The 27,891-nt window shown below is 55.1% G+C and overlaps 1 protein-coding gene across 2 annotated transcripts; it reads right to left on the reverse strand.

Moving 5' to 3' along the window:
• Positions 1 to 27,389, reverse strand: PHGDH (phosphoglycerate dehydrogenase). 2 transcript variants are annotated; one of them, XM_072769566.1, is made up of 12 exons: positions 27,095 to 27,386; positions 22,392 to 22,543; positions 20,583 to 20,648; positions 16,742 to 16,796; positions 16,543 to 16,641; positions 8,573 to 8,705; positions 7,957 to 8,105; positions 6,335 to 6,487; positions 3,349 to 3,481; positions 2,298 to 2,428; positions 1,219 to 1,456; positions 1 to 301 (listed from the first exon to the last, which is right to left on the reverse strand). In XM_072769566.1, exons 1-12 carry the CDS (start codon positions 27,230 to 27,232, stop codon positions 147 to 149), a joined length of 1,602 nt encoding a protein of 533 aa, XP_072625667.1. In that variant the 5' UTR covers positions 27,233 to 27,386; the 3' UTR covers positions 1 to 146. The 2 variants fall into 2 exon arrangements, with proteins under 2 accessions (XP_072625667.1, XP_072625666.1); XM_072769565.1 differs by lacking the exons at positions 1 to 301; positions 1,219 to 1,456 and adding an exon at positions 1,549 to 1,960 and having other exon boundaries at positions 2,254 to 2,428; positions 27,095 to 27,389.
• Between the last annotated feature and the right edge of the window lie 502 nt (positions 27,390 to 27,891).

Here is a 27,891-nt window from a genome sequence, read left to right on the forward strand (position 1 = left end):
TTGGGCGTAGGCTCTTTATTGGCCGCTTATCACTTCTCTGTAGGGGTCAGCCAGGGTCTGCAGAGTAAGCAGTGTCAGCTGAGGAATGTGGACCTCCTCTCTCTGGATCCCAGTGGCCAGGTTTCTTCCGAAAGGCCCCCCAGAGCTTAGAAGAGGAACTGGAAAGCCTCGGTCACATGTTGCTTCCACGCTTCCAGGCTGGGCAGCAGGGAGGAGATGCCCATGACGTGCCAGGTCTCCCCATCTGACACCACCGAGGTCTGGTAGGACAGCAGCTGCACGCCTGCCTCTGCCAGGAGGCCTGGGAAGTAGACGGGAAAACCGCTGATTGGCACAAGGCAGGGGGGGAAGGAGAAAAAGAGGCTGGGAATGGGGTCGGAACCCGTGGACCTCTGTGATCAAAGTTGCAGTGGAGGGTGATGGGGTCAGAAACAAAGCGCTAAGAGATGGAAGAACAGGGCATCTGCCCAGCTTCCCTCACTACTCAGAGACCCTTTAGGAATCCCCTGACCATCACGCAAGGTAGGGAAGGAATGAGCCAGCCACAGATTGCTAGAGCAATCTCCTGCCATGCCGGTCATCAGATTTATTCAGACCAAGAGCAAAGGAGAGAAACAGGGGAAAGTTCCTTTGGTCAGTTGGCAAGGATGGTGAAATTAGGCCTTTCGAGGTCTGTGGACACAACCGTCAAGCCCGGAAGTGCTCCAAAACTCCCAGTGGGCCGGTGCCAGGGTCCTGAGGCAGGTTCAAGATGCCCCCAGCTGCTGGAGCACCCGCCCCAACATGCTTTGTTGCAGTCAGGCTGGCCCCCAGGGCCTGCGGTCAGAAGAAAGAAACCTGCACCCAAAGGCTCGGAGTTCCGAGACGCAGCCCTGCAGGCAGGTGCACGCTGTGTGCTGACCGCGGTGAGCAGGCCGGCTAATAGGGACTCTGGGGCTCTAACTCTGCCGCGGGCCCTGACACAGGAGAGAAGGCGCTTGCCCTCTGAGCTCTGCATCCATTTCCCAAATGTTCTGGGAACGGGCAGGACAGATCTTCTGTATGCTACAGAAATGTGCTGAGGGAGGGGGTGGGACTAAAGGAAGCAAAGGTCCAGGAAGCCCCATCCCTGGAGAGGACCCCCCCCCCCCCCGCCACACACACACACACACGCACACACACACACACACGCACACACAGCTTCAAGGACACGGGAAGCCCTCCGAGACCCCTCCTCACCAATCATGGTGGGCAGCATCTCAGGAGGAGACGGCTGAGCCCGGGACAGGAGCAGGGGCAGGCCCCTGCGCAGAGGCACTTCCGGTCTGAAGACAGCTCCGTTGAGCGCGTGCAGCACAGGTGTCGAGCCCTGCACCCAGCCCGCCGCCTGGTAGGGGGCACCTGCCAGGGCCACGGTCAGCAGGCATTCCCCACAGCCCTGCTCCCCGGGCACAGCGGGGTTGTGGGAGGTGGTTACCTGCAGGGAGAAGGCGAGGACGCAGTTAGGCCTCCCAGCTGCATGGCCTCTCCCCTCCGCGGCCCGAACACCGCTTTGCGGAGCGCCAGCCTGGCGGACACGCTCAGCCACTGGGGCTGCAGGAGAGGGCCCAGGGCTCTGCCCGGGACAGTCAACGCCCGCCCTCAGGGGGCAGGAGGGATCTGCGGGTCCAGGTGCAGGTGCGAGCTGGGGAGGAGGAGGAAGGGGCAGCCCGGCCCCTCCGGCTCTCCGCTCCCGGGCAGGTCAGTGGCCCAGTGCGGCGGGGAGCAGGGGGGGAGCCCCGGGAGCTCCGCTGCCCACTGCTCCTGCCAGCTGCCCCCGGCTCAGACGCAGGCTGGGATCTCACAAGGGAAGCAGAGGGGAAGGCACCAAAGGGGAGGCGCGGGGCTGCGGGCGCTCAGCAGCTATGCGGAGCTTCCAGAACTGGCGAGCTGATCGAGAACCTGGGTGCCGGGGCCGAAGGAGCACGGGATGGAGCCCGAGGCGAGCGTGCTGGGCGACCTCCAGCGCGGCCGGTACAGCCCGGCTCCGGCTCCTCCTGTCCCTCAGCTGTGCAATGGGGGCGCCGCGGCCCCTGCCGTGCACAGGGCACGCCTACACAAAGCACCTGCAGGAGTATTTCGTTCACTCCTAGCAACGCTCCGAGGAAGGCAGTACTCCCGCTGCTCGACGGGGAGGTTCGGCTGCCCGGCCCGGCGGCCGGTGTCAACAGCGGGACCTGCCCGGGCTCCCACTCCAGGAGCAGGGGCGAGCAGGCTCTGCAAAGGGAGGGACAGGGGGGCGGGGCGGACAGGAAAGGAGCGTTCCGGGGGCCACGCACACTGAGCCCGGCCTCTTGCACCAGCAGCTTGGCGTTCACCAAGTTCACATCCGCCTGACTGGCAGTGTCCTTTAGGAGGCCGACAATGACTGCAGGGCTTAGGCAGTTGCCGGCGTTCTTCAGGGGCGTCCCTGGGGACAGAGAACCTACAATAAGGTTGCTGTTTGTTGAGCAGCACAGGAGCGGGCAGGGCGCTGACACCCAGCCTTGGGTCAGGGACTCCTCACTGCCCGGGGCCCAAGCCCCAGCCTGCGGGCCAAGTTCCGCTTCCCTCTGGAAGGCACCCAGTTCCCTGCCTTGCTTCCTCTGGGGATCCCGCAGCTCTGACCTCCCCTATTTCTAGCAGCGCCCAGGTCTAACCACCCCCAAGCTCTTCCCACGTGAGCAGATGCTCAACGGGCCACGAGGAGGACCAGCCTCTGCGGGTGTAGGAACTAGAGCCCTGCGCAGTCTCTCAACTACATCTGCCTACGCTGGGCCCACTGGGAAAGTGGCCGGAGCCTGCAGTCGCAAAGGGAGACCGAGGCCACTCTCTCTGCTCCCACCCCCAGCTGAGCAATGCTCCGGGGACCATCAGCTCGCCTCAGGACCCACCTTACCGTGTCACGGGGCACACCCTGTCCCACCACCCTATCTGGCACACCCGCCCCGACTCTCACTTTACATGTGAGGAACCCAGGTTCAGACAAAGGGAAATCTCACAGAGACAGGGTCAAACCCAGAATCAAGATCCTGTCCCTTAAGCTGGGACTCCCTCCCCCAATCCTACTGCCTCTCCCATGAAACTGTCTCTCATGGAGGTTTCTCTTGCATGCAGAACATGTGCATCTTAAGAATACTATACAATCGTGACTTGTGAAAATCACACGTATTTCTTAGTATTTTCTGGACTGTCCCCTCTGTCCTCATTGGGTAGCGAGTGAGCCCTATGCAGACAGAACAGGGGACTTGGCGTCACAAGAGCTATGTCCAGTCCTTTCCCAGCCCCTCGCTGTCTGGGACCTGCTACAGACACAACCTCTTCCCTCCCTCTGCAGTGTCCCCAACTCACCCTGTGTTACCACCTGGATGGTCCCTTTGGGGGATCCAGCCCAGGCTTGCATCAGCGTCCCCAGAGCTTCTGCGAGACCAATCCAAGGCTTGGTGTGTGGAGAGAAGGCACTGGTAAGGGCCTGGGCATTCACCTGCACAGAACGGGGAAGCAGAGCTGAGGTCAGCACGAGGCAGGGCAGGGCTCCTGAGCACAGCTCCACAGTGGGGAGCAGAAGGCACAGGGCTGTCCTGGTTTCGGGTGCCTGGGGTGGGGAGCGTGGAGACCACTTCCATTAGCCACCACAAGACTTGTGCCTTCAGCTTGGGAGAGCTGTAGAGCCAGAAAAGAGCACAAAATTGCCAGAAGGGAGAAAAAGGCATTTCTCTACACCCTACCCCCACAAACTGTGCCCACCTCACCCCTTACACAGGAGACCGGTTGTTCCTGAGATGATGGGTCTGGACACCATAAGGAAGGTGGTCTTTGACTTAAGATGTGTGGGGAGTCACGGATCACTGGGACCTAGAGGGGTAGGTGGCTCCAAGACGCCTTCCCTTTTACTTTACACCTCAATTAAAAAACAAAGTGGGGGCGCCTGGGTGGCTCAGGCGGTTAAGGGACTGTCTTCTGCTCAGGTCATGATCTCGGAGTCCTGGGGATTGAGCCCTACATCAGCTTCCTACTCAGCCGGGAGTCTGCTTCTCTCTCTCTCCCGCCCTCTGCACTTGCTCAGCACTGGTTCCCTCTCTCTGTCAAATAAATAAATAAAAGCTTAGGAAAAGAAAAAAGTGAGTGTTTACACGGTCATTAATCACTTTGACCAAATATTACAATTTGCAAAGCTGGTTTCACATATTTTTAATTAATTAATTATTCATTCATGAGAGACACAGATACAGGCAAAGACAGACGGTGGGAGAAACAGGCTCCTCGCAGGCAGCCTGATGCGGGACTCAATCCCGGACCGGATTACGCCCTGATCTAAAGGCTGAAGCTCAACCACTGAGCCACCCAGGTGTCACTGGATTCACATACTCTTTTTTTTTTTAAGTTTGATTGATTGAATGATTGATTTATAATAGAGAGAGAGAGAGAGAGAGAGAGAGAGAGGCAGAGACACAGGAGGAGGGAGAAGCAGGCTCCATGCCGGGAGCCCGACACGAGACTCGATCCCGGGGCTCCAGGATCACGCCCTGGGACAAAAGCAGGTGCTAAACCACTGAGCCATCCAGGGATCCCCTGGATTCACATACTCTTAATGATCCTATCATTCTTCAAATCTTGACCCATGTGGAGTCAACCAGGAGGCCTGCCAGGCAGCTAAAGGAGACAAAAGCCACATTTCCTCCTAAAGCTGTAAGTCTAGGGTAGGGTCTGAACGGCGGGACCGTCCCAACAGGGCTTGATAACAAAGCCAGCTTGTCCCGGGTCACAATTTCAATTCCATTTTGTGGTTCAAGATGGTCTGGCTCTGAATGAAGCATTGGGCACTTTTGTGAGTCAAACTGTAAAGAGAACCAAGGAGTCTAAGAAGGATTTAATTCGAAACCTGGGGTGTGATATAAATCAAACAGGCTGCTGGTGTTGGAAATGGCCAAGGAGGCAGGCAGCCTGGCTTGGGGCTCCTGTGGTAGGGCTCCTCTGCTCCTCTCCAACAGGATACAGAAAGGACCAGCGTGGACCAGGAGGCGGGACGAAGGAAGGCCAGTGCTGGCAGCAGAGAGGAAGGGCCATGGGCCAGTGGGCTGGGCTGAGCCTGCTGCCGCTGGAGGCAAGTGTCCTCCGGGCAGCACCTGTGGACTCGGGGATGCTCACGGCAGGTCTAGAGAACCAACAGGAGGGCTCTAAGAGGCAGGCGCCATTGAGCACCACCCCGACCCTAATGTGAGTCTGTGTCTAATGTAACAACCAAACCGGGGGAAGATGCAGAGAAGAATTAGGGAGGGACTTCCCATGTGACACAACTGTCTTTCTTTCTAAAAGCCTACTGGAGGACAACCTGTCACGTTGGGTGGAGACTTAAATCTGCCCCAGTTGAAGGCCTTTGACCAAGAGAGTTTACTTCTGGTATAAGATGGGAACAGTCTATGGTTCCATTTGATGGAGCCGGTGGTAAGGAGCCCCCTTCACGAAAAGGCCTGGACCGCCACCACCGCCTACGGACTCCATGGTAACCCCTGAGGGCTGCAACAGTGAGGGCAGAGGCCTGCCCGGCAAAGGGCTGCAGAGGGACAGGTGCAGCCCTGACTGGCTGGCAATGGCCTCGGTCCCAGCACGGCACCTGGGGAGAGCTGCTCAGAGGAGAGATGTGCAGAGGGAGTGAGAAAGTGTCCCCCACACTGAGGAGCCGCGAGATGCAGAAGAGAGAAGGGAGAGGCACAGGTGGACGGGCCACGTGTTGTGGTTGAGCGCCGTCCTGTGGGTCCTTCAGGGGAGTAGCTGGCTCCCCTACTCTCTCGGGGTGTAGCAGGCAGGGTGGCCCGGCGAGCTGGGCTATCACGCCAGGCCTGGCAGGCTGAACAAAGCACCCTGTGTCTTTCCTGCTACTGCTCTGTCCTCAGCAATGAAAGTCCCCACGCCGAGGGTCAGCCAGGAAGGTCAAGGACCAGCCCCGGCCCCCACCCGCCATCCCCACGGCGTCCAGCATCGCCCAGGCCACGCTCCTCCATTCTCAAAGCATGTGGAGAACAAAGGAGCCTTTCTCTGGAGCCCGGGCCCTGGGAAGAGCCACAATCTCTGCACCAAGGCTACAATACGGCAGGGCCGAGCCGCCTCCCTGCAACCAGGCTGCAACTAGGAAAGCTCGGGACGGGGGCTCCCGCCGCCCCACCCAGAAGCCTGGCTCCAGAGGAGGCCTTATCTTCTACCCCCAGGGCCGAATCTGGTCAACACACCACTGCCCGCCAGAGCTGTCACCATGCCCCAAACCGGACACCACCCGCCCTCCCGGGCCTCGGCTCCTCCCTCCGACCTCCCGGCCCCAGGCCCACTTGGCCATACTTACGACGCCTGCCAGAGATTTCCCCTTCACCATGTCCACAAACTGGATGGCGATCTCTTCCCCGCAGCGGCTCTGGGCCTCCTTGGTGCTGGCGCCCAGGTGGGGGCAGCTGATGACGCGCTCATGCTCCACCAAGGCTCGGTCCCGTGGCGGCTCCTGCCGAGAGAGAGACACCTCTCGGTCGCCTGCCCAGGGAGGCTGGAGGAGAGGCGTGGGGCCGAGGATGCCTTCTACTCTGGTTCTGCTAGAAGGTTCTACGCCTTCTGTCTCTGGTTTCAACAGCCGGGTTCCTCGTCAACACCTCTCTACAGCAGAGTGGACAGGGCTAAGGACGGGATGCACATCTCGGCTCCCCCGCTTAGACCTATGTGCCTTTGGAGAAATCTCCACCTCTCTGAGCCTCGGTTTCTCCATCTATAAAATGGGTGAATACTACCCAGAACCAAACACTGTCGTGCAGACTGCACCCCAGTAATACAGGAGGTGCTCAGCCAGTGAAGCTACTGTTTGTTACTGGTTTTTGCCTCGAGCTCCCCCTCGCTCCTGAATCCTTGCAGCACTTCCAGGCCCTCTGCACAGCTGTCCCATCCTGGCTCGCACCACGCCAGGTGGTCCACCTGGGCACCTCTGCCCACCCCCTCTGCTCACTGAGCACAATGTATCGCCCCTGGGAATGTCTCTCAGGCCTCTTGTCTGGCCACCTGGGCCTGGGAGTGCTGTGCACTTGGTAGCAGGTGCCACGAGAAGGCCAGAGACAGGCAGGGGAAGGTGCTGATCGGGAACGTCAGTACAAAGAGGGCCAGGCGCACGTCTGCCTTCCAGAAGCTTACCATCTAGTTGTGAAAGATGACCAGGAGTATAAACCCTGCGTGCTCAGGACAGGGAATACACAGTGAGGGCAACACAGTGCTCAGAGAGGGCCGGGGACGAGCCAGGGCCCCACCGCAGATATCCAGCAACCCTCCAGTGCCTAAGCCAAAATCCCTGCTCTTTGCCCTGGATCTGTGATGCTGGAGTCCACCTGGAAATGCACTGTCCGTCATTCCTCTGGTGTAAGGTGGGGGGGTGGCTCGGGCGAGCAACGACGGGGTCTCTGGCTCTGACAGAGAGACTGGGGGAGAGCAGCCCCCAGGGCACAGGGGACCCCTTCTGGCCATTCGCCTCAGGCTGCCCTCCCTCCCCAGAAGACACGAAGGAAAGGAAAGCCAACAGACACTGGGCAGAATGTCTTTTTGGCAACGGGATTCATTTCATCAGAGACCTCGGTCAATAATTAAGAGACCTTAAACCCGGCCCCAAATGCTCTCTCTCTGCCGCAAACCCTCAGCCTCAGAACGGATGTGCCGCGCGGTCCTCCCTGCAGTCATCAACAGGACAGCAGCGCAGGGAGCCCGGGACCAGGAACTGGGCCCTATTTAAAATCTGAGTTTTGCAAAGACCACACGGCGGCCTGTGCACCGCACTCCGGAGGGCTCCCCAAACCACAAAGGTGTTATTCTTGGCAACATAATTCCTCCTGAGTGCCATGGAGGCCTCCTTAAGGCAAAGACCTTCTTCGTGCACACTGGGCTTTCTCGGCCCTGGGCCCCTCTGCTCACCGCTCCTCTCCTCCACCAGGCACTCACCTCTGTAAACACGTCCAGCGCGGCACCAGCACACTGGCCAGAGCGCAGGGCCCGGAGCAGGGCCCCCTCGTCCACGATCCCTCCCCGAGCGCAGTTCACCACGCGCACCCCCTTCTTGCACTGGGCAAAGGTGCTGTCGTTCAGCAGGCCTGCAAGGAGGGAAGGGCTTTCCTGCGGCACCGCTGCCCGGGACCCCAGCACCAGTGCCAGCAGCCCTCCCTGCCTCGTACCAGCTCCTTCCCCACACGCCGACAGCCTCTCTGGTCTCACCTCTCCCTTCTCACAGGCTCGGGGGCAAAGGCCCTGTTGTGGATTTAGACCGAACTCAGTCTAGAAACATCCTAGAGTCCCGGAGATCCTAGTGTTTTGAGTAAGTCCCGGAACCGGAAAGGCCAGCAGCGGCCCCAGCAAATACCATGTGGTCACGGGTCATACGTGTCGAGCCATGCATTTCCAGCTAGCTCATCCCTCCTCCGTGGGATGCAGGATCAGCTAGCAGAGCATCACTCCATGCTCGAGGGCCCTAGTCCACATGCCTGCGGAGGCCCAGGCTGAGGGCCCACCCTTCTCTGGTCTGTGGCTTCCGTGGCCGACCCACAGGCAGGGACGCACATACCTGTGGTGGAAGGCAGCAGAGGTGTGTGCACAGTGATAAAGTCACAGAGAGGCCAGATCTCCTCCAGGGGCAGCTGCTGGACACCAAAGGAGGCCGAGACCTCTGGCGCAATGATGGGGTCGTACCCTACGGTCTGGTCAGAAACGAGAGAGAGACGAGCAAATGTCACTGTTCCTTACTAGTACTGGTATCATTATGATGGAGGCCATTTATCGGGCATTTACCAAGTACTACTGCTAAGTCTGTCCAAATACGGTAATACAACAAGGGTTGATACTATTCTACTTTAGAGCTGAACAAAGTGGGGCTCTCTATTTAGGAGGGGCTGGCCCAGAGTGTGAAGGGAGTTTGTTTACCTCCGAGCTCTTAACCATGAACAGATGCAAGAGCAGCGTGTGTGTGCGTGTGTGCACATGTGCGTGTGTGCACATGTGCGTGTGTGAGGTTGGATAAGGGGGAGCTCAGAACCTTTAGCAAACAGGGAACCCAGGAGAGGCAGGACAGCCACGTGGGGAGCAGAGACACACTACACTAGCAGGGTATAACCAGGCGAGAGAGGACAGGTTGGCCACAGCCGAGGACCCTCAGGGCCAGAGAACAGGCAGGGGCCCTGACTCTTGCACAGACTGAGAAAGAAGTAGGTTGGGGCAGCGGTGCAGAGCAGGGCAGGCAAGGAGACCAAGACCGGTCGCTGGGGAGGAGTGCTGACCCGCCAGCGGGCAAGGTTTGGTCCCATCCTGAAGTGCCCTTTCAGAAGGCTCCAAATGCATCTAGTCTCGGAAGGCATAACTGGGTGACTCACCACACAGAGGCCTCAATGCTCAGGACGGATCCTTTCAACAGGGCAGGAGTGACAGGGAATAGGGAGCGAGGATCAGGAGGAGAAAAAAGGAGGCACCAAGGCACCATAGAAGGCACAGGTCCCAGAAAGAACCTTCCTCTGGGCAGATTCCTGCCTGCCCCGATTTACCAACGAGGAAACTAAGGCAGAGAGGTGAAATGATTCAACCAAGGTCGCATGGTTGGCAGATGGTCGAGTGTGGATAAGAAGAATGTCTGGATTTGGAAGCCTGCACCCCTGGTGCCCACCCTTCTAGGTGGGGTGAGGTCAGGGGGCTCACAGCCCCACCTGAGCAACCGGGTAGAGTCAATGGAAACATGTCCTGTATCAGAACAGTGTCGGGCACCAGTCACACATGTCCTCAGCAAGGGCAAGCCTCTAAAGGTGATCAAGCCAGCACCAGCAGCTGGGATTCGAAGAATCCACAACCACCAGGACGCAGCCACCTCTTGACACAGCAGAGACATAATCCACTTTCTGTCTGGTCACCTTCGGCTTGGCCGGGGCCGCAGCACCCACTGTGGGAAAGAGGCGTAGGAGCCTTAACAATCTCAAAGGCATCCGTGTCCTCAAGAAGGCAGGATGCAGCTGCAGGAGCCAAGGGACGGACGCTGACCCAGGAGACCTGGACCTGGGTCCTCAGTACGAAGTGAAGGAGCTGGGTGGATGATTTCAAAGTCATCGCCTGCTCCAACACTCAGTCATTCAATATTCCTTGAAAAGACAGTTCTCTTAACCCTGAAATGTTAGGGGCGAACCCCAGAATGTTCAGAGGCGGCCTGGCACTGAACAAAAGGTAACAAGCAGAACAGAAGGCCTAATACTGGAAACCATCATCATCTCTGTGTGGTGGAACTCATTTTTGTTCTCCTTTATGCTTTCCTGTGCTTTGTAATGCTTCCCCTGCTCATCATGAATTTCCTTGTGGGAAACAGAAAAGTCATCTCGAAAATACTGGCAAAGAGGATTCCTGTGTAACCAATTCCGCCCTTGCAGAGAAGAGACTGACATGGTCGTGAATGAGGAACAAGTTTCAGATCACAGTTTTCATCATCAGCCTGTGGAGGAAGCAAAGCCAAGGGGGAGATTTTGGGGGAGAGGCTGTAGGATTGAAAGCTCACAACCACCAGCCCCAGTGGTCATTCCCCCCTCAGCTGTAACCTACTCGTTTCCGGGGGAACAAGCAGCGTCCAGGGGAGGAGAGAGGATCCCTTACAAGTGCTCTTTGTCTGCCAGCTCAGGGCTGCCTGGAACAAGGGCCCTGTTCATCTATAATCCAGATGTACTTCGTTCACGTGAGCGGGGGAGGACGGGGACCACCAGCAGAGGTCACAGAGCTGACCCCGATGGAGGCGAGCTCCCGCCACTCTGGGGCTTGGGGCTCTCGGGAGTCCAGAAGCAGCACGGAGCGCTGGGAGGAAGGGTCCCGTGGGCGGAGCCGGGCCTAGTGCTGGGTGCCTGCACCCTGTGCTGGGTGCCTGCAGCTGGTGGGGAGCAGACGGGGAAGGAGGGGACCCGCATCCTCCACAGCGGTCAGCAGGGTCTGACTCAGCTGTCTTTCTCTTGTTCGGCTGCAGACAACTGCAGGGTAGAATTCGGCTGAGAAACGGTTTTCAGTTTTCACTCGGGAGACCCAGGGCAGATGGCAGCTGAACACGGCTAGGAGCTGGGATTCCTACACCAGGAGACCACGTTGCGGGGAGTCGAAAGAGTATATGGTTGGGCCCAGGGGAACAATGTCTGAGTAGGGTCCTAACGCACCCTGGAACGGGTCAGATGTCCCGATACTCACACGTTGCAGCACTTCCAGGTATGTACCCTCTGAAGACTGCCCTACGGAGGAGCCTGAGGGAGAGCCACCAAGGGGTTCTCCACCTGAATCCCAGCCTCAGGACAGGCTCCTAACGCTGGGGAGCAGGGGAACCCCAGCTTTTCAAGTGGCACTACAGAGCCACGTCCTAGCTGGTGTCATAGAAGGCAGCCTTGCGAGGATGACTACACCTCCCCTGGGCCTCTGGCTTAACAGTGGATGCCTGAGAGCAAGGAGGCTTTCACGGTGAAGGGGTTCCAGGAAAGGAGCCTAATCATCACATCCTCCTACTGCCTCACAGCTAATTCTTCGGGCTGAAGATGAGAACTCTCTTCCCTTCACACAATGACATCTTACTCAGAAACCCACTATAAAAAACGATCAGAGCTGCAGAGGTGAAGGCCCAGAGCCCTACCACTTACTCTCTCTCTCTAGGGTCCCATCCCCATGTCCCTAAGGTACCTTCCCAGAACTTGGGGCTCTGGGAAGAATGTAAAAAAATCAGTACTCTGGCGCAGTAGGAATTCCAGTTACCAGACTGAGCTAGGAGCATCCTGAGGAGATTTCATCCCAAGGAAGGTCGAGCACAGTGACAGAGCAGAGACCGTCTAACTCACCTGGATCAGGCATGAAGACCGTGGTGGGGATGCAAGACAAAGCGTACTAGATCGGAAGTCAGGAGACCTGGAGCTCAAGCTGGACTCCACCATTTACCAGTCCTATTATCTCAAACATACCATATAACCTTCCTGGGCCTCAGTTTCCTTGTCTGTAAACCTGGAATAAGAATATTGACCCTGCAGGGGTCACTGCAAGCACAGTCTCTGACACAGTAGACCTCAGTAAACATTAGCTGGGCCTGAGAGAATTGGTGACATCTGGTGCCTCAGGTTCAATGTCCATCCCTCTGGGATAACTTCAGATTCATCACAACACGGGCCACCAAGAAACCGTTAGGAGATCCTGGCCTGTTCCTCACAGGAAACCTTGGTAAGAGTGCAAGGCTCAGTTGCTGGCTGGCTTGGCCTGCTAACACTCTAGCGGGCATGCTGGCATGAATGAGTTGTGTCTCCAGAATGTACAACATAACATGTTCAGCAAATGGGTTGAGAAAAAGCTCCAGGCAGAAAGAACACCATGGAGCATCAGACTCAGATGACTCCGACAACCAGCAGGCTGCAGATGGCCAGAATGATTCTGACACCCACATCTGTGCCATGTGGCTCAGAGCAAGTCAGGTAGCTCAGGTGGCACGTGAAGATTCCTCTCCAGGCCTGTCTGGTTGGGATGGGGGCCTAGGTGGGCTTTCTCTCCCCAACACACAGCGCCCCCGCCAGGTGCTGTGGGAAGCCAGGTGGCTGAGCTCCCTAGCAGAGCTAAGGTCTAGGATCCCCGCTTCCCTGAGGGAGCAGATAGTGACAAAGAAGGGACGGGAAAGGAAAGGGGGCAGTCCCTACCCAACGTCTGAGCACAAGAGGGACTCTGTTGATTGCTCCTGTGACACAAAGGGGTCAACTCTTAAATCACGATGTTCTGGAAGGGTTGGATGTTAGTTACCCAGCCTAATTAGTGACTAACAGCCTAGGGGACAGATTATAGGCCAGGGGACATCCCAGGACCAGGGAAGGAAGGGGTGATCAAAATATCTTCACGTGCTTTGCAGCACTGCCCGAGCCACCCAACCAGAACTACTCAGGGTGCCCTATGCCTTCTGGTCCCACTCTGTCTTAATTACAGTGTGCCCACGAGTTACTGTAACAAACCACAGTCCTTAATAATTTTACTCTATTTCCTATGATCACACAAAAAACTCCCTGCTAAAGACTATTCCTCAGATAAAGAAACTCGTAGCCCATGGGCAATGGGTGCTCAGAGCTATGACAGCTTTAAAGGCCATCTGCTTCTACCTCTCTGCCCATGCTCACACCTCGTCCTCATATACTGGCCAGGTGCTTAGCCAGTCTCATGTTGAGTATCTGCAGTACTGGGAGACTAACTCTCTCATTCCATTTGGGGCCAGCTCTGGCTGGAGCTCTGTCCCCCATGGCTTGTACCTACTGGTCCTCCTTGGATCCACTCCTTGGAGAGCATGACTCTTCTATAGAAGAGCTAGTCGATGGCCTCCCAAGTCATGACGGGGCTGTGACCCCAGTGCCTCCAATCCTTCCTTAGGAAGTACAGACCATAAGGAATGTCACCGTCCCTGTGCTGGAAGTCATACTTCTTTTAATGCTACCAAAAGTCACATTACCTTTTCTATTAGCCATGCCACTGTGAACCACACTGCTTTTCTGTCAACCCAAGGTCCCCTCCCCTAGAAAAGGGTTTTAACAACACCTCTACATCCAAATGTGTTTGGTTGCTTTGGGGGCCCATATAGAGGGTCCTGGTAGGTATCTTAGCTCAACTTCTTATTAGGATGCCCAACCATGCTAGCCTTCTCACATCAGTTAGGATATGATTACACAGTCTTAAGAATTAATCACCTCCCCCTGCTTCCTATCACCCAGACCGCTGATGAGAAGGATGGGTAAGGCATAGCCCTGCGTCATCCTGTACCATCTCCCTTCAGACTGAGACGGAGCTATCCTTCAACCCGTTACTAAGCCTTTGCACCAAGATCACAGTCTCCATCTTAACCCCAAGGGTGTCAGGGAAGATCTCACCAATGTCTCACTAAGTCCACATTTCCAAACAATCTACACATCTGTCCTTGAGGAAGAAGCCAAATAAAAGCAATTCGTCCACACAACAGAACCCCATGGAAGAGTTTACAAATAGGATAAATTTATTTATTCCAAGATCTATGTTTTACCACCATGTACAGTATTGTACTTTCTATAGGCACAACCCCCCCCACACACACACACAATGGGAAAGAACTCTATGTGTTCCACATAAATGCACAGAAAAAAGTCTGAGATGATACACAGCAAACTGATGTTACCTCACAGGTGACTGGCAGCAGACCAGGATTGGGGTGGTAAACAAGGAGATGAGGATCTAGATTTCAATTTTTGTGAAAATCCCTTCACCTATTACATGATTAAAATACAATTTTAAATCATCCAGGTATAAGACCCCTAAGGACGTCCATGACGATCGGTTTAATATTGGCTTCTAAAGGGAGAACAAGGCCAATTTAAAACAACTTGTGCTTAGTGAACACTGAGCATGGTTTCCTGACTGGATGCTGATAAACTCTTTCACAGCCTGTTTTAGAATCTTCCCTCCTTGCACTTTCGAAAATCTTGCTTCCCCAAATGTTCAAACACCAACTGAGGAGCTTTGGATGATGCAGGTCCATAATCTGTCTGCCCTGTGCAAAGTTCATCTGGGCCTAGGTATCAGTTAGGAAGCGCAGTCAAAGTGAGCCCTGAGCGTGAACAAAGGCCACTTGGGCCACTGCAAAATGACCGGGGCTGCTGGCAAGGGCAGGGGGCAGGTGACCGTTTCAAGGTGTGTTTCAGCGGTTTATAAAGATCATGTCCCAGAAGCAGGATAGCCTACAGGGACCGGCCAGAGATATCCAGACAGAAGAACCCCCAAGGGGAGCAGTGACGTGCTGCAACATACAAAAGCACGCAAACCCTCAAAGTCACGCTGGGAATTCGGGCGTGTCGTGTGAGGTATGCCTGGACACACAGAATGACATTCATGAACAGGTTCTAGACGTTTCTGATCAAACACATGTCTGAGGGGTGTCAGCCACTTCCACTGAGATGCTCAGAATCCATATCCCTCCAAGCCTCTTGGGAGCAGCCTGGCAGCAGCTGAGTAGCTGAGCACAGAAGCTTACTGATCACGTCCCTCACTCAGCAAACGAGGTGGGGCTTTTTGTCTGGGTAAGTCACTCCCCCAAAGTCTCAAGTCCTTGATAATGAAGGCTCCTGAGCAAGCAGAGTCCAGTGAGCTGTGGCGCTGTGGGGAAGGGGAGGGAACTTAACAGAGGAGCAGCTGGGCCAAACAGCCTGTCCCCAAGTCTCTGTCTCATCAATGAGGCGCTCACCTGTCTGAGTATGGCACTCCGAGTTTTACTTAACCCCCAGCCCCTGATTTTAGAGGACCAGAATTCCAGGTGAGCTAAGCCTTTACTTTAATCCCTCACAGAAGAGGAAGAAAAAGCTCTCCTTGCAGCACAGGGCACCTGGCCAGCCCTGCACAGGAGGGACTGGCTTTGGTTTGTTCTCATGATCAGTGGATCCTGCTGGGCCACAGGCCCCTCTCCGGGATCTAGAGAAACGTCGGAGGCTTAGGAAGATGTCTGGCTGATGTAAATAAGTGTGTGGGGGAATAAGGACAGGAGGGAGAGGAAGATATTTCGCGTGGTGTAATGGGATGCCCACCTGTTTACCTTCCATTGCTGGAGGCCTCAGCAAAAATTCACAAACTCCTGACATCAATATAAAAATTAAGGGTTAATCCGTAGGGTTCCCTTTAACTCTATGAAGCTGGGGGGACAAAGAGAAAGGAGGAAGAAGGAAAGAGAAGGGAAATGCCAGAGCAGCTCCATGTAAAGTTTTCTAGAAATGATCTGATTGTCAAAACTGCTTTTTTTTTTTTATGTTTAACGAAAGCCTTCCTGGCGGCAGTTTGAATATATCATCCCCCCACGGCAGAGAGGGCACGAGGAGTGAACAAGGAGATGTCTGCTAGCACACCTAGCCACCCTGTCACCCGCCCCTACAGGTCCCCTCCCATGGCTCTGGGGCCACCGCTCTGCAAGGTCTCCTGGCTTGGCCTCAGGGTGTGGCACTGCTCTGGATGACAGCCTTCCCTTGACCAGAAGAACCACTGAGTTCCCAGAATAGGGTAAAGCAGGGTCCTGGAGGGAAACAGGGGTCAGGGAGAATTGCTGAGAAATGCGTGCGTGCTCCAGCCACCACGGGATTAACATCGTGTCACGGCATTTGCACAATCATCTTGCCACGTCTTCTGACTGTGGAGTGGAGCCAGAAGGTGGATGGATAACGGCCCTGCTATAAGGCTACAGATGTGCTCCTGTTTTTCGGAATTATCACAGGCAACAGACACAGCAAAACAAAGAGCCCTTGCGGCAGCAGAGGCGAAGCAGCACAGGATACGAGCCCCTCTGTTCCGCTGGGACTCAAGAGCGGAGGGACCTCCACCAAGGATGCCCGGACTCTGAGGTCAGGCCAACATCCCTGCCCTCCCCGGCTATACCGCCTACTTCGGTAGAGGCTCTGAAGGAGGGTCAGCCCCTCCTAGGAAAAAGCCTTTACCTTTTCTCAAGCAAACCTGCCTCTCTCAAAACTGCTACAGGGAGCCCCACACCAAAGGGCCTCACCAACCTCTTACCTTCATCCCAAAGGACTGCATTCGAGTGGCCACCTCTCTCCCAATTCTGCCCAGGCCAAGAATTCCCAGGATCTTCCCATTTAGCTCTGTTCCCATGAACTGCAACCAAACAAGCAAGAGGCAACGCGGCCAGAGTAAGCCCCAGGAGTGAGGCCTCGGGCGCCGAGCTGGGCGGGACGAGGCAGGACTGGCCGCTCACCTTCTTCCTTTCCCACTTGCCGTCCTTCATGGAAGCTGTCGCCTGGGGGATGTGCCTGCAAGGACAGACAGGTTCAGTGGGCCGACATGGGAGGTGATGTGAGGTCTGCACAGCCACCCTCTCTGTCAGTCAGTCATTCCCAGGGCGAACCAGGCTCAGGCTGGTCTAGAGCTCGGGTACAGAGACCCGGAGCGGAGCAGAGGAAAACCTGTCAGGCACACCTGATGTGGGAGCCCCAGGATTTCTGTTCCCAGCTGGGAGTCTGAGAGTCAGTCAACTGCTGAGTGACAAGCATGTAGAAAGCAAGCACCAGTCCTCCACGGTTCACAGGGATAACAAAATGGGGGTGTTGAGGGGCTCTGAGAACATCCAGTGCTCCAGAAGTTCACGGATTTTCATTTTCTTCTTTCATCCAAGCCCGCAACCTGCACTTTCCACCGTATCAGCAGACAGCTGGGTATTTCCCTTCCTCGAGAGTTCCTGAAACCCCAGCAGTCTCAGGCTGCACTGGAATGGGGGGAGGGGATGCTATAGTCCATACCACCTCTTCTCCAAACCACCCCCAGCCCAGCCTCTCTCCTCTGATTGGTTAACACGGCGGGGGGGGGGGGGGTCTGAGTCTCCACGTGTTTCTGGAAGGGACAGAGGCAGTTAGGGCAGAGTCAGAGGTGAGAGGACAAGATTACGTCACGTGGGATGTGGTCACCCAGGCTTCTCTGGAAGAGAATCCGGGAGACAGGAAACAACGTTTAAAATGTTTAAGGAGTCCATGCTCTACTTTAGACACTCCATGAGACATGCTTGGAGATGCTTTAGCGCATGTAACGCTCACAACAACTGCGTGGAGACAACTGGGGACTCAACATCTTGCAGGACATCACCCCATCGGAAGTAGTTGAATGGACTCAAAGAACATTCCCAGCAGTGAGCCTCCTCGGTATTTAAATGCGGTCTTTCCTGCAGGCCACAAAACTCAGAGTGGGGTGTGTGTGTGTGTGTGTGTGTGTGTGCGCGCGCGCGTGTAAGAGGGAGAGACTCCAACATAATGTCCCTGTAGCTCCATCGCGGATTTCTTATAAAAAAGCATTCTCTCATGTCTACACATCGCCAGGACATGCTTCCATCTGCGAGTCCAGCTGACGGGGGATCTGTGCTCCTGGGATCTCGTGGGCAAACTCCCAAAGCCTCAGTAACAAGCCTCCTGGGGAAGAAGCTCCGTCACCGGATGGTGGGCTGCTCTGGTCCATCATCCTCAGTAGAGGGTCCTCGTTTCAGGAATGTCGCAAGGACAATGACTTGCCTTGAGGAAGTGCCCCCTTCTCAGCAAGGCTAGCCCACTAACCTGCCCCTGACCAAGTGAGACAGAGCCCACCCGGCTCCTCTCAGGTCTGGCTCACGTCCTGCTCTCGGCCCTCCTGGCCCCACGGTGCCATCTAAGAGAGCTGCATGTGGCACTGTGGGGCACGGGATAGCAGGCCGCTCAGGGATCCTCTCCAGGCTTTAGCACTTTGGGGTCCCCACCGGGCCAGTTTGGGGAGGACCATGATGTGGGGGAGGGGCATCCCAAGAACTGAATGGTAGCCATCCTGACTTAGAGAAAGAGAAGGTAAGGTGGGAGAGATGACTTCAAAGCAGGTTGCATTCTCCTCTTTCTTTCTGTGTCATTGTTCTGCTCCTAGACCTCAGGAGCCCCTGCTGTGAGTTCAAAGTCCCCCACTGTGAGGCCCATGCAGGCCCCCTCTCCACCCACATTGCTTAATGCTCTCAACCTTCTGTCCAGAACTCCCACTCTGCTCTTGCTGCCCTGCTGGAAAAGCAGTCTGAGCAGACACACCAGAAGGTGTGGGAGACTCCATTCCTCCTCAATAGGGTGCTTGTTTCTTAGTTTTGATGCATCTTTGATGAGTGAGGTCATTGGGTGAGAGGTTGGAAATGGGCCGCTGTCTTGAAATCATTCCACTTTATCTACTCTCTTAAACAAAGCTGGTCCTGCAATAGGAGAAAAATGATTTCTGGCTCCCAAGCCTTCCCTTCCACCTCCAGTAAACCAATAAGAGAATTAAATAGATAGAAAGCTGACAGATCAGTCCCTAACTCAAAAACAAAACCAAAACCAGCACTGAATTTAATAGCACAAGTGAAACCAGGGCATCGGGCTTCTCTGGGAGAAATACGTCCAGCCCAGATGTTGTGGGAGATCCAGACAGCCAGCTCCCGGACCCCGTCCTGGCTGGGTCCCTTCTGCTGTGCACGCTGCCCATGCTCTTTGCTTTCTCCAGTCTCCTCTCCTCTCTTCACTGGCCAGTGAGTAGCAGTGAAGACTTAAGAGCTCAGGTAGAAATCTTGGGGAGCATCAGAACAAAGGTCAGCTCCTCCAGACCCTGCCCCAGCAGGAGGGAGAACAGGTCTCCAGAGGGGAAAACAGTAATTTCTTGGCCCCAGAAGCTTCAGGCCTGAGTAGAGAGAGAAAGAGCCCTGGCTGCCAGGGTCCCCTGGTTTAAGCATCCCAGGCTGTGTGAAGGGACCTAGTGAACTCCCTGCCCTGTCCACCGGCCCCTCGCCCTCCCCACTGGCCACACAGGTGCCTGAATTGCCTACTCGACAGCAGGGCTCAATGCCATCATTTTCTACCCAATACAGTAAGGCTCATGTACACTCTGTGCCACAGCCGGTGGTTCTTAGGCTGTGCCCTCTACTCAAGAGCCCCACACCCCCAGAGTTCCTGCTGGAAGAGCAAGACACTTCCCCACTTGAGTCCCCTTGTGTTAAGAATCCACAGGTTGGCACAGGGATCCCAGAGCAGTTCTTACTCCATCCTATCACAATAAAGATCTGAAAGGTTAGTGACAGAGGTAAGCCCGGGGTCAGAACAGTCAGTGAGGGACACAGCCCAGTGGGGGGAATCCAGAGAGAGCTTCCTTGATGAGCTAATACTCGAGCTTAATCTTGAAGAACAAGAGTTATCTGGATAAAGATGATGGGGAAGACTTCAGTTGAAAGTTATGTATTGATAATTCAACATTGGTTCATTGATTGTGACCAATGCACCATACTAACGTATGATGTGAATAATACGGAAGACTGGGTATGACATATGTGGGACCTTCTATCTTTACGACTTTTCTTTATATCTAAAACTCCTAAAATCAAAAATTTGTTAAAAAATCCCTATGCCAAATTTCATCCCATACCAATGAAATCAGAATTTCTGGGGCGCAAGTCAGGCATTAGGAGTGTTTCAAGATCCAAGATGTTATCAATGTGCAGCAAAGTCTGGGACCTCTGGGGTATGAGGAGTCTCTGAGGCATGGAGGTTGCTACATTTTGGCATTAATTCACTCAATAATGTTCTGAACTAAATAAAAATGTTGCGTGTTGCCTCTGTTTTATAACCTGTGTGAAGTTGTATTTTTAATAACGAGTGTAATAAAGTACTAGAACGACTCGGAAAAGAAATGATGATGGAGAAGGATATTCCAGGGAGCAGAAACCATATTTGTGAGGCTTGGAGGTGCAAGAAGCCGGAGGATGGCGTGGACACAGGAAATGACCAAGGAGGAGAGGAAGATGGCACATAATCATTTTCTCGGTGAGCCTGCTCCCAGGTAAGGAGCAGCCATGCCGAACGCCCCCCCCTCCACTCATTTGTGAGAAGCTGTCTGACCTTTGTGTGCCAGGACCACTATATTGAATGTCCCATAAAGATGGGTGGCCTCGAAAATTCTCGGCTGTCTGCACAGTGTCAGGCTGAAGCGTTTCTACCCTTCTTCAGGGCACGTTATTTGGGGAGTCGTAATCATGGACACAGAAGAGGCTGCCTCTGCTGAGAAGATGGACTTACCTGGCCAGGCACATGATCATCCCGCAGGTGAGCTCTGCAGCACTCAGGCTGTTCCCATTGGGGGTGCTAAAGATGGAAGAGGAGAGGGGATGTCAGTGCGTCCAGAGCCCATCTTCCCACTCCTGTCCCAAGAGAAGGCCGTGAGTGAAGTGTGCTCAGGCTCCTGCCCCCTCTGCTCACCTGCTCTTAAGTCCAACCCCCAACCCGCAGGCCTCCAACCTGGGCTCTCCGATGGACACCTGCCCTAAACCCAGGGGAGGGAAACCCCCTTGCCCTGGCTGCATGTTTCACATGGAGGGACTTCAGGTAGAGCAACACACTTGGCCTCCTACCCACACTCCCTTCTCCCAAGGCAGAGAAGTGTCTCATTCGATGGGGAGATATGTGGGTGGCTCAGCATTTCTCTTCCCTCTTGTTTCAGGATCTACCTGCCCACCGAAACCACAGATTCCCGCTACTCTATGCCATTGATCTTACTGAGGCTGTGCAGAAGATGCGTGAGCAAGCCCGTCACATCACGTCAGCCCACTGCCTACACACCTTCACCTAGTTGCCCAGCCCAGCCTCTATCAGTGACAAAGCTAGGATTTTTATCTTCACCTGTTTGACTTCTCCTATTTCTCAACAAGTTCCAAAGTGAGAACGCTTCCTCACACCTTAATGCACAGGGCCATGTTGACAAGGGCCATGCTCACTCTGCCCATTTCACAGGAAGGAGAATACAGCTGAAATCCATGAATCTATTTTTCTTTTTTCAAAGGCTCTCTCACTCTTTTTTTATTTTTTGGTTTTTGAACTGTTTATTAACACACATGTTTACCGTTTTTTTTTTCTTTTTATGGATCTTTTCATTTCTGGAAATGAAAGTTACAAGGAGGAAAAGGCAAGAGATCTTATCCCCCCCAAAAAAGTCAAGAGTAAAGGATTCTCAGAGTTTGTCTTTCTACCGAGCTTCCTGCCTAACCCTGCGAACAGGCTGTACTAGGATGTAGGAAGGGGTGCAGGGCTGAGGGCTCTGCCTCTGTGTCCAGGGGAAGAATGTAGGACGGGTTACCATTTAACATTTCTTCGGTTGGATGTTGACCTCAGTCAGATGACCGGTCAGTTCACCCATGCTCTGTAAGAGGAGAGAAGGGAGGGGAAATTTTTGGGGGACGCTGAATTTCCTGAGAGAAGGGAGAAGGCTTGAGGACGAAGAAGTGGGCAACAATGACCTGGCCACATCATCTAAGGGCCAGCCGGGAGCCAGGAATGTGTGGCCCAGCCCTGGCATGCAGTCACAACCTCTGCTCTGAGTTTCTGGAAAAACAGCCCTCACCCTTCCCTTCTTGGCCCTGGAGTGTGAAAGAGAAACTGCGACCCTGGCTGCTGAAGGACGAGGGCAGTGAGGAAAGGAAAGGATGTAGAGCCGCTCAACTAGCAAAGGCTGTGCATCTGCACAGGGCAGAAAGCAAAGCAGAGCCTAGGAAAACCCTGCTCCAGACACAGCAGCGGAGGGGGGGGTACCCCTGGAACAGGGGATGCAGATGGATTCACTAACAAACATTCTTCTAATTCCCCAACCAGGCTGCAGCGCAGATGTCTGTGGGGTGGGTTTGTCCAGTGATTTGAGATCACAAGGACAGCCTCCTCCTCAAAAACCTGGGGAACCAGGACGCTGTGAGCGAGACCCGACTGTCTGGACTCCGCCTGGACCAGGCATCCTCGTGGGAGCCCTTCTTACTCTGACCCGGTCTTCACTAACCCAAGTGTCCCCCTCCCCACTCGTGGTGAGCCTCTACACCCACCCCCGGGGGCTTCGCGACTTACTTCATGACCAGAATGCCCTTCCTGGTTGCAGCCTCCAGGTCCACATTGTCCACGCCTGTGCCAGCCCTGCCCACCACCTGGAGCTTCTCTGCTGCGTTGATGACGTCAGCAGTCACCTTGGTGGCCGAGCGGACGATGAGGCCTTCACAGTCCTGGGGCAGAAGACACTCTTGTCCACAGCCGGTCTTCAAGACCGCCTTGCACCCATTCTGCCAGAGTGGGAGTCCCTGCATGCCGGCCGACTTCGGATGTATGTGCGCAGAGAAAAGAAGCAGACAGCATAGGGTCTGCCATCAGGCAGGCCTGGGGTCAAATCCAAGCTGCATCCCCCATGAGCTAGGATTCTGAGGTTTGGCTGCCTTGAGCGTGTGAGGAGGAAGTGAGAAGTGATAGAGAGAGCAACGGACATGCGCTCTGGCCCTCCTCAGAGGCCACCACCTCCTCCACTGGGCCCCAAGAATCTGGCCTCCTCAAGCGCTTTCTCCAAGGCCACCAGCACCCTCCCCAAACCTTAGGAATCTGCCTCCCACAGGGGTGGCTGCACGCTCTCCCGCAGTCCACCCACCTCGTGCTTGCAGGCCCCAGGACAAGCACAGAAACGGCACTACCAGACTTCCACAGGCACAGCCTTCGCCATGGAGGGATCTCCCTCAGGATTGTTACCCTGTGGTCTCTCCACACTTTTCCCACAAGGGTGGTGTCCCTCAGACCAGCTTTCTTTGAAGCCAGGAAGTCTGAAGAGTCTCCAGTCAGACCAGTGCAGATGTTCATTCAGAGCTCACCTGACCCAGGTAGGGCATCTGCCTTTGGAGACTCCCCTTCAACAGACCCTGGTCCCACAACCTACATGGCCAGGGCCCACCAGCCTTCAACATCGCTTAACACCCTCCACTACCCCCACTTCATTCAATTGCATCACCGATCGAGATATTCAACCAGCACCTATTGATCGCATCTACTGGCGGCCTATCTCTGTGACCCCTCAAGACCCCTGCACTCCTGGGTACCATCCCCTACTCCGGTCAAAGGTCATCCCTCCAAGACTCCACTCCAAGATGCCTGCTCCTCTACTCTGTTATGCAAACTGGAGGCCTTTGCAAATCCTCCCCCTTCCACGGTGCAGTGTGCTGTGACTACAACTTTCTTTTCTCCAAGGCTCTGCAGTCCATTTTGGCAAATCTCAAAACTGCCTCCATTCTGCTGTCTATTGCTCTCTGCAGCTGCCTTACAGCTGGAAAAAGGCCACGGTTCTGCTGGATTTATGGCTGTTCTAAGCAAACTATGCTAACTCAGCAGTGGAAAGCCATTCACGTTTCTCAAGTTCAAACATGCCTCCTTTCCCAAGGAGGACAGGCTTGGCCTTGAGGGTAATTCTAGCATGGCTGGTGCCTCTGACATAAATCATAAGGAAAGTCCAATTCTCCAGGTCATTGCTGCTCAGCTAGAGAATGCAGGGAGGTGTCGGTTGGCACAATATGTGAGAACCTGATTTAGGAAATGTCTATTTAACTTTTGCAAATTAAATCCTAGTACAAAAGGCCAAGAACTTGCTAACTTTTTTCAAATGTTTATTTATTTATTTTTGAGAGAGAGAGAGAGAGAGAGAGAGTGCACTCAAGTGGGAGGAAAGGCATAGGGAGAGAGAATCCTCAAGCTGACTCCCTGCTGAGCACAGAAGCTGACTGGGCCCTCAGTCCCAGAACCCTGAGATCAGGACCTGAGCCAAAATCAAGAGTCAGACCCTCAACTGAATGAGCCACCCAGGTGCACCGGAACTTACTTTCAAAAGATGGACTCTTGCATGGAGAAGTTTCCCATTCTTTATCCTTTTTAAAATTCTGAGCCAAAAATAATAAATGTGCTCAGTAAGTTAAGTGCATTATTAGCATGTAGCTTATTGGCTATTTTTTTGCTATTCAATAAAACAAAGAAAAATGTATGTATCACATATAGCAAGGGTATTATTTCATGAAACTTTACTGTGTGTATTGTACACATATGTATGTATATACCGAGTTATGATGTATAATGAATTTCTTCTCTTCTCGTGGGTCGTGGTCAGAGTTTAAAAACCACGGATACATGGTAAGATTTAAAGGTTCCTGCGTATTAGGTTTATGTAAGATGTCAGATCTGCTGACGGAAGAGGAGTCCCCGGTCTAAGAGTTTGTGAGTTCTGAACACGATGCTTTACTCTTCTAAGCCAGGGTTTTCTAAACTTTTTTGAATAAGACTTATGGTAAGAAATATATGGGGACACCTGGGTGACTCAGTCGTGGAGTGTCTGCCTTTCACTCAGGTCATGATCACAGGATCCTCGGATGGAGTTCTGCCCATGTCTTCTCCCTCTGCCTATGTCTCTGCCTCTCCCTGTGTCTCTCATGAATAAAGAAATAAAATCTTTTTTTTTTTAAGAAAGCACGAAACATACGTTTAGGTTGTGATTTTATACTCACAAACTACACAGACAGCACAACTGCCCATATAATTGAAACAAATTTCCCGACACACTACTGATTGCCTATCTGCCTTGCTCCCTGATATTTCTTATTCTGGTTTTTAAAATGCTAATCATGACCCATTAAACCCACTTCGCTCCCCAATACTGTACTGTGACTTGTGTGGAGTCTGAAAAGCACCATTCTCAGGGGTAATTGTACTTCCCGACCATGGAGTCAGTGAGAGCAAACTGTGCCTGCCCAGAATACCAAGGAGTGGGAAGAGAGGCCGGGCCTGGGCAGGCAACGAGCTCCAACTTCTGTCAATATGAAAGATTTAATGGGAGAGGGCAGGGGCCACCAACTCAGACACCTCCCCACCCAGAATAAGAAGACATAGTGTGGACACGAGGCCTCTCCAGGTTGAGCAACTGGTATTCTGATGTGAACGTTTTACAAAGACAGACAGGAAGGCTGGGGGTTCCCAAACTGCCCAACGAGGCCGCCAGCCAGTAGCCAACAAACACCCCTCTCCTGCCAGGAGATTTCAGTGCCTTTAATATATCCTCCAAATTGCCGCTCCAGATCCCAGCAATCCACGCAGCCAACTTCCCAACTTCTCGGAACCCCTCCACTAGAGGAGAGGCCTCCAGTTCCTCTCAATTCTGCCTTTAACATCCCCCCCCCCCCCCGTCCCTCTCTCAAAATCCTAGAAATTAGGATTTCTAATTTCCACAAGAAAGCTGCAAAGCCCTAAGTGAGGCCACTCATCCCACCCTGTTGCTCTGGCGGAGGGAGGGTCAGAAGCTGGTCTAGAAGCCACTGCACTGCCTTCTGGCCATTGCCCTGAGCCAAGGCCACTGATAGCACCCATACAAAAGAGGAGGTGACAAGTGTGAGGTGCCTGCCTCCCATCCAGTCCTACCGTGTTCCAGGATCAGATCCCAAGCCCCTGTCCCCCACCCCATTCAGGCTAAGCACCCGTCTTGTTCCACTTTTGCAGAGGAGGTGAAGGGGGAGGCTAGGCTTTTGGGGGGTCTCACTTTTTTGTCTGTACTGTGTCATCTGGTCAACCCTGGAGCGCTGGCCAGGCCCCCTGACTGGTCCACAAGCCTCTTGAAGGCAGGGCCGGGTCAGCCGCTCCTCCAAGTACAGGACAGTACAGGGTTACTCTCTAAGTCACCAGATACAGCACCGGCGCGGGTGCGGTGGGGTGGGAGGAGGGCAGCCTCGTGGAGAAACACAGCGGCAGGTGCCAGGGCAGACAAGGGAGCGCAGTGGGTTTCCAGCACCGTGTGGTTCCAGCACAGCTAAAGCGACTGCAGCCGCCTCTGCGGTTTTTCAGTCAAGGGCCCCTCCAGGGAGAAAATGGAACAGGTGGATGCGCGCTGGGGCCGCGGGGTCGTGGGAGCTGGAAGGTGGGGTGCTGGGTGCAGGAGCAGAGCCAAGAGGTCACGCAAGAAACGTCCGAAGGCTGCACGAGGCAGCCAGCCCCACAGGCCCCTTACAAACACGCAGGGAAAGATCCGAAGTAGATTGCGCCAACTTTGAGCGCAACGAGCTGGCCCGAGAGGTTTGCTACGACGCAGAGACTCCCCGGGGGCTTGTGGGGTCGGGCTCATCCAGCTGGCCATTCCTGACCGCGGCCGAGGCCCCCGGGGAGGCGGGCAGCAGGAGGTAAGTGAGCCGGGATCCCGGGGGGGCGGGGGGGGCGGGGCGGCCGCAGGGGCGGTCCTAGGACCGGGGCGCCCCCGCCCGCCCCCTTCCCCCGAGAGCTCCCCGGAGGCCCAGGGGCGGGGAGAGCGCGCGGCGGTCTTGCATCAGACGAGAGGCGGGCGCGGGGCTTGCGGGCCTGGCCCGGTCGCCTGGCCTGCGCTGCAGCCCCTCCCGCTGCCACGGGCCAGGCTGGGGCTCCGCCGGCGCCCCCCACGGAAAGCTGGAGCCGCAGGCCGAGCCGGGACTAGTCGGAGGGTGGCGGTCCCCGGGCTCCCCGCGCCGAAGCCTCTGCGCTCCCCGTCCCCGCGGGCCGAGAGGCGGCGCCGCGCTGCCGGGGCCACTGCCGCCGAGGCGCTGGGGGCGGCGCGGGCATCCCGCGTGCAGCCCGCGGCCCGGTGGAGCCGCCCTTCCTCCCCCCCCGACCCCCACGCGGGAGGCCCGGGACTGCCCGGGGCCGGGCAGGGGGCGCGGGGGGCGCGCTGGCCCCGCCGTTTCCGCAGGGGATGCCGCCGAGCTCGGCGGCTCTCGTCTCCCTCCCGCCCGCCTTACCCGCAGCTCGGCCATCAGCTCCTCTTTGCTCAGGTTCTGCTTCTCCACCACCTGCAGCCCTCCATCCTGCAGGATCTGCCGGCAGCAAGGGTCCAGGCTGTCACTGATGAGCACTTTCCGCAGATTTGCGAAGGCCATCGCGGGCGTCAGCCTCGGGGTAGGCCGCCGGCGGGGCAGGAGCACCTGGGGGAGAAGCCGTGGCTCAGGTAGGCGGGCTGCTGCCTCCGGGCGGGACCTCGGCCTCCCGCCCCGCGCTTCTCTCCCCTTTCTGCGCCTGCCGCCTCCAGCGTCCTTCTGATTGGACCGAAACACTCAAACTCTCGGTGACTCCGCCTCGTCCTCCCGCCAGAGCCGGTTCCCGCCCACTTTATTATTCTCCAGCGACGAAGTTCTCAGTCTCAGCCAAAGCCCTCCCTACACCTGGGGAGCCCGTAGAAGCCCAATCTGCGCGGGTGGCAGATCCGTATCTCAAAAGAAATATCTGTTCTCGCCCTGAGAGCATTGCTACACGTTCCCTTCTTTCTTAAGAACATCTTCAAGAATTCCTCAACAAGAACTTCTTGAACGCACCTGTTGTGTGCAAGGCACCGTGCTGGATGCTGAAGGGGCTCGGCATCCTCTGGTAGGCTAACACAGACGGTACCAAAGGCAGACACGGAAAGTAACGTAGTGAAAAGCAGTAGGAGGCTTTCTGAGACCTCACAAAGCCGTGCTTAATTACAAATGAATGATGCAAGGAGAGTTCTGGGTTTGAAAGAGAATGAGGACTGGGTGCATTTAGAGCGGGCAGAATTTTT

This window comes from Canis lupus, chromosome 12 (assembly GCF_048164855.1).
Source record: "Canis lupus baileyi chromosome 12, mCanLup2.hap1, whole genome shotgun sequence".
NCBI lineage: Eukaryota > Metazoa > Chordata > Mammalia > Carnivora > Canidae > Canis > Canis lupus.